Raw genomic sequence first — 5698 nt, forward strand, 5'->3', positions numbered from 1 at the left:
TTGCAGTGACACTCGGCCTCAGTTTTCCTTTTCTGCCGCCTTCACTATCTGCCTTCAACATCCCTGGCTTCTTGTCCCATTGCCTACCCTCAGTTCTACCCGAGTACCCAGTTCTTCTTCAGATGCCTTTCCTATTTGTTGCTCTGAACTCCATCCTCCCTGATCAGTCCCTGCCTTCGCGTTCTGCTCCAACCTGCAGGCTGACAGCCCTTTGTCTTCTACCCCCTTCACTGGCTCCTAGTCTCAGCTTTCCTATACAGTTCCAGCTTCCCATTCAATCTTCAACCTCCAGTCCTACCTCCATGGTCAAACAGCACCAACTTCTTTAATTTCCCAGATCCCACCCTCAGGCTCTACAATTACCCAACCACATCCTCCATCCTGAATGGTTCCATTTTAGTCGCTCTGATGTCCCAGCCTTCAGCAGGTTTTTCTGTCTCCTCCTTCACTCCTGGGATCACCAGACTCCTCTTCCGAGTTCTTTGCAGGTTTATTCTGTAGTTAAGCGACTCTATTCAAGCTACAGAGCAGAGTATTTTCTCATAAAATGCTTTTCAGAAATCCAAACTCTGGCTTCAAAGCACTACACTGTGCAAATAAAGAGGGTATTTCTACATTTTCTCCAGAATCGCACACGCAACATCTAACAACCTACATTGTAAAACTTCTAATAGTTCTGTTTTCCAAATTACCGTTCTATTACACCAACAAATGAAAACACACGAGTTGAGATCTTACTACATGTCAGAGGATTCAAAATACATAAACTTCTCCATGCTAAATAAGTTAACTGTCTTTTGAGTCAAAACGAATCCTCTGAAAAGTGAAAAATTATGCTTGCACTTCCACTCAGTTCAGGTTGCATGCTATGTGATTACCCAACTTTTTAACCTGTTTTTGTCTATTTAAATCTTAAGCTTTCTAGTTTTTTTCTTTATATGCGATATGTGCATATAACAACAGTGACTCAATGGTTTTTTAGGGCCTTCATAAGCCAACAAAACTCAGGTAATAGAATTTAAGAGCAATACATTAACTATACCAAAACTATACCAGCCAATACCTAATAACTTGCAAACAACTGCACACCAACACCAGTTTTCCAGCACACACATTCCATGGATTTGTTATATACGCAGAGAACATGCATACATAACCTGATTGTATATAAGTACATGTGTTTCAGCAAGCAATAGACAAACAGTAGGCAGAAAGAAAAAAATCAGTTCCTAGCGTTTGCTGCTTTGTTTATTTCAACTGTAAGCCTTTAAGGCTGATGCTATTTTACTCCATGTTTTGTGTAATACCTCGCACAACAGGGCATCAAACAAATTAAAATGTACCTAAACATACTTCAATAATAGGAAAAGACATGTATAAGTAGGCTTAAAAATGTTACCTGACCACTGCTGCTGGGATATCTCACACCAGTATTTCCTTACTGAGAGGATATCTTTTAGGAGTATACTACTGCAGTCAGATCCATAAGCAGCACAACTTGTTGGATCTTTTATAATTTCCATGACGTAAGTCAGAAGTTCCTGACATTTCAGTCTGGGTCCTCCTACATGAAGAAACAACGTGATACTGTGATTAACCCAAAGCGTGCCAAACAAATCGGGAATTAATTGACTGTAAATGTTTACTTAAACATGAAAAAAAACACTGCAGTTCAGAAACAGTTCAGTTAGGAATAATCTTCTTAAATCAACTATCTCTAAGAAAGAAATAACTTATGAGAGGATACATCAGCTATATACACATTGACTCATCAGAAAAAGGCACTGTAAGCGTCAACAAGGACAGAGAAGGAGAACAAAGAACTGATTCACATGAAGATATTTAAATTGTAAACACCCAGAAGAGTGCAAGATAAAACCTACCCTGGTAATTTACTTCACAATAAAAATTTAAAGTTGAAAGCAAAGCACCAAAACAAAACAGTAATTCTATGAGAATATATGTAACTGACTTTTATTAGCACATCTGATGAAATATTTGACCAAACTTCCAACTTCTTGCATCTTTTTCTGTCTGGTAGTTTGGGTTGAAGCAGACGCATTTGGTTTTGTCAGCTGCAGGTTTTTCATTTCTTTTTGGAAATATTTCTGCAAGACACTTCAAAAATAAAAGAGAGATTAATCAAGGATCTGCACGTTTATGACTAAAGTAAAATAGGTAAATATTTTAGCCTAGAATATCAGTGCTGCTTGTTCTCACAATTCTAATTATCAAAGACTAAAACCAACTGAAATATATTACAGTCTAAGCCTGACAGAAATAATCTATAAAAAGAGCTGTTCATTTCAAAGATTATCCAGAAGCAACTTGAACAGGAACCACACTCTCCTTTAAACTTTGCGTAACGCTAAGCATACAATTTATAATTAGGAAAAAAAAGCAATGCTAAGTCTTTTTTTATTTATGCTACAACATTATACAACAAAATAACGTAAAGTACTTGCCATTGGTTTTATTGGGGAAAACCTTCAAGTCCTATTTCTCCATTATTTAAAATTAACATATAGATTAGATTTTACATCTAAGAATAGATTAAACATGTCACTGGCTTTATCACTGGCAATTACTGTAGATTTTCTGGCCTGCTATTCGTATTCAGTCTCTATTTTTGCATTCCTTCTCTGTATTTCTAATATATTATTTGCCATCGCAAAAGCAACATATAAAATTTATCAAATTCTTACAATATTTTTGGTACAGCTATGAAACAAGAACTATTCCAATGCTGTCAAACTAAAACACATAATGGAAAGCTGACCAGACACCAGCCTATGGAAACTAATACTTCGGATGCACTTTTAACATGAAATTTAACATTGGTCCCAGCTGCCCTAAGAACTTACCACACTCATGCTCAGTCCAATCTTGTAGTACACCTAAAGCAGAGTACATCAAATATGGGCCTCTACAAACCTCAGCGCAGCTTCTTTAATACAGAAGCCACAGTACTACTGTGTCTTGAAGAGCTCAGTAACACAAAGAATTTTAATGAGCTACCTATAATCTACACATGAACTATATGTTGAAAATCAGATGCAGAAGATAATTTTCAATAAAAGAAAGTAACTATTATTTTTGCAAGGTAAAATGATCACCCAGTTGACAAACATTTTCCTAGCATTAAAGTTTTCCGTATGTGATAAGTGTTGCATTTTTGGCTATTTTAAATTTATCTCCTTTGGAGACCAACATAAGTAATTTCTTGTTTACAAGCTGACAAGAAGTCTAAATCAATCTGCAGAAGGATTAGCACTAAAACAGGCCCAATAAACAAAAGAATGACGTTCCGTGTAAGAAAATTGCAACCATTCACACAGAACAAAAAAAAAGAAACTACCTAAATACAGCATCCCAGTTGAGTTGCTTTCCTTGTTTAGAATCAGAATTCCGGTCCAGCTGGAGAACTGTTTCAGAATCACGGAGAAGTCGCTTGAAATTTTCAATTTCCTTCTGAAAATGTATTTCAAGAAAAAGAATTATTAATGATTACCTTCATTGCTAATTGAGGCACGCACAGCAAAAGAAAAGTGGTTACCCTTCGCTCAATAGCTTTCTCATTTTCAAGGCGACGACAACAAATGAGCAGATCATGTAATGCAAGACTCATGGTTCAGTTTAATGCAAGAGTCATTTATATCTGCAAAGAGAAGAAAAGGATAAAACAGTAATTATTTTATTTAACAGAAAGCCAAGTCAACCAGTCCAAAAATTGAGAATGCAATGTATTGAAAATCCAGTATCAAAGACAACCGTAGTGTTATTTCGCTGAAAAGCTCATTCGTCTCTGAGTTAGACTTATTGGCCATAGGACTGAAGCAAAGTCTCAGCTCGAGAATGTAACCTATTCCCACGGGCAACAGTCGTAAAGAATAACAGCAGAGACCCCCTTCACATGAGTCTGACTTCCTCCCTTTTTATGAGGGATAAGAGTAGAGTTGGTCAGATAATATGGTGCACAATTATAGTACGATCAAAATGACGCAGATCTGAATACATTCAGGCAAAGAGCACTAACTTTCCATAGCTTGCTGACACCAGTAGCTGTCTTAACCGATGCTGCCAGGAGGAGGTAGCAATTTGAAAACTCTCTCTTGCATCCTACGTTTTCACAGGTATGCGCTATCATATTGACAGATCCCTCTGGACTCAACACGTCAAAGGATGCGCAAGCATCAATCATAAGAGGAAACAACTTTTTCCTTCTGTGACCACTTAAAATTATGCCTCATCTCCTTCAACAGAGGTTGGAAATAGCATTTCTGCATTTCTGGTTTACATAAAGTTATGCTGAAGCAGATCACGGCAACGACATAGTATACAAGTTCCATGCTTCTCCTTTTACCCCTGCAAAGCAGCCGCTCTCTGAAAAACACAGATAAGGCAAGTGGGAAATAACTCCAAGCACATGCTGCTCAGGCGGCAATAAGCAGTTGAGAACGAGCATTCACAATGCATAGCACTGCATCTTGAGCCCTTTAGAATATAAAAATATCCACTTTAGACAAGTAAAACTTCAAATATCTACTGTCTTAGAGTATATTTATTTACTTTGGCTTCAGTCAAGATCAGGCTGGGATTAGGTACGATCAGAGATATGGTGACCGATCAGGCATGTATGAAAAGGAAAACGTGGGAAGCACGGAAGCTGGCTGTACTGGACTGAACCGATTTAAATGAGATAGTGTTCCCCTACTAACTTGCTGCTTTCGCTGAAAAAGAAACAGAAAGGAAGAGGCAACTTTTTAAACACTAATGGCTTCTAACACGCTGAGGGGACGCAAAGTGGTTGACTGAGAACTGTGGCAATGTGGGCTGTATGTCGTAGGGACTGGGTACCAAGGGGGAAAGTCAGTCCTCTCCGTTGTACTTCGTGGTGTTTCAACTGCCGTAATAACAGCAAACAATTCCCAAGACTGAGTCCATCTACTGTTTCTCCTACTCGTTCTCCCACTATCATATTACGACCGCGTTCATGCCCTATAAAAACTACACAGGGCAAGGAACACGCAAAAGAGGATTAAAAAAAAAAAACAAACAAATAAACAAACCGAAAAATCACGGAGCGCTGTTCACGCAGCAGCCGCAGAGATGCTCAAGCACCGGCGCACAGGGCAATGACAACTAACGGGCGCCATCCCACCGCCCCCGCACCCCGCCAGGCCGCCACACGGCACGCGTGAACCACCCCCCCCCGGGGCCCGCGCCCACGGGCGGCGGGGCTGAGGGCCGAAGCGAAGGGGAAGGGAAGGGATGGCCGAGCAGCCCCTCAGGACCACGGAGCGGGGAGAGGCCGCGTCGCCACCGCGGCCCGGTGCGGGTCGGAAGGGGAGGGCAGGAGCGGGCCCACCTCCGAGCGGCGGCAGCGGGCGGGGGACACCGGCCGGCCGGTGCGGCGGTGCGCGCCCCGCTCTCCCCTCCCCTCCACCTCCCGTCCCGGCGGCGCGGAGCGGCGCGGACGGGCGCGCACGTGCGGCGGCGGGCGGACCTGGAAGCGGATGCGCGACGGCGGGTTCCGGCGGAAGGGGCCGGGCGCGGCGCGGGCTGGCGGAGTTTCGGCGCCTTCCCCTCGGTGGCGGGGCGGCCGCGCTGCGCCTCCGGGAGCCGCGTCCCGCTGTCGTCCCTCCCTCCCTCTCCCCCTCTTCCTCCTTCCCCCCCGTTCCCCTCGCCGCCTCGGGCC

General features: G+C 42.4%; 1 protein-coding gene across 1 annotated transcript in view; it reads right to left on the reverse strand.

Annotated features, from left to right (window-relative positions):
- Positions 1 to 3628, reverse strand: part of ATM (ATM serine/threonine kinase) — a gene marked incomplete at its 5' end in the record, with an annotated part of 72018 nt that extends 68390 nt beyond the window's left edge. The window contains 4 exons of the mRNA XM_082498856.1: positions 1400 to 1564; positions 1973 to 2118; positions 3359 to 3471; positions 3557 to 3628. Of these exons, the coding sequence (XP_082354982.1) occupies positions 1400 to 1564; positions 1973 to 2118; positions 3359 to 3471; positions 3557 to 3628 (496 nt within the window). The remainder of the gene's footprint in view (positions 1 to 1399; positions 1565 to 1972; positions 2119 to 3358; positions 3472 to 3556) is intronic.
- Positions 3629 to 5698: the final 2070 nt, after the last annotated feature.

This window comes from Vanellus vanellus (assembly GCF_965231255.1).
Source record: "Vanellus vanellus genome assembly, chromosome: 1".
NCBI classification, from domain to species: domain Eukaryota; kingdom Metazoa; phylum Chordata; class Aves; order Charadriiformes; family Charadriidae; genus Vanellus; species Vanellus vanellus.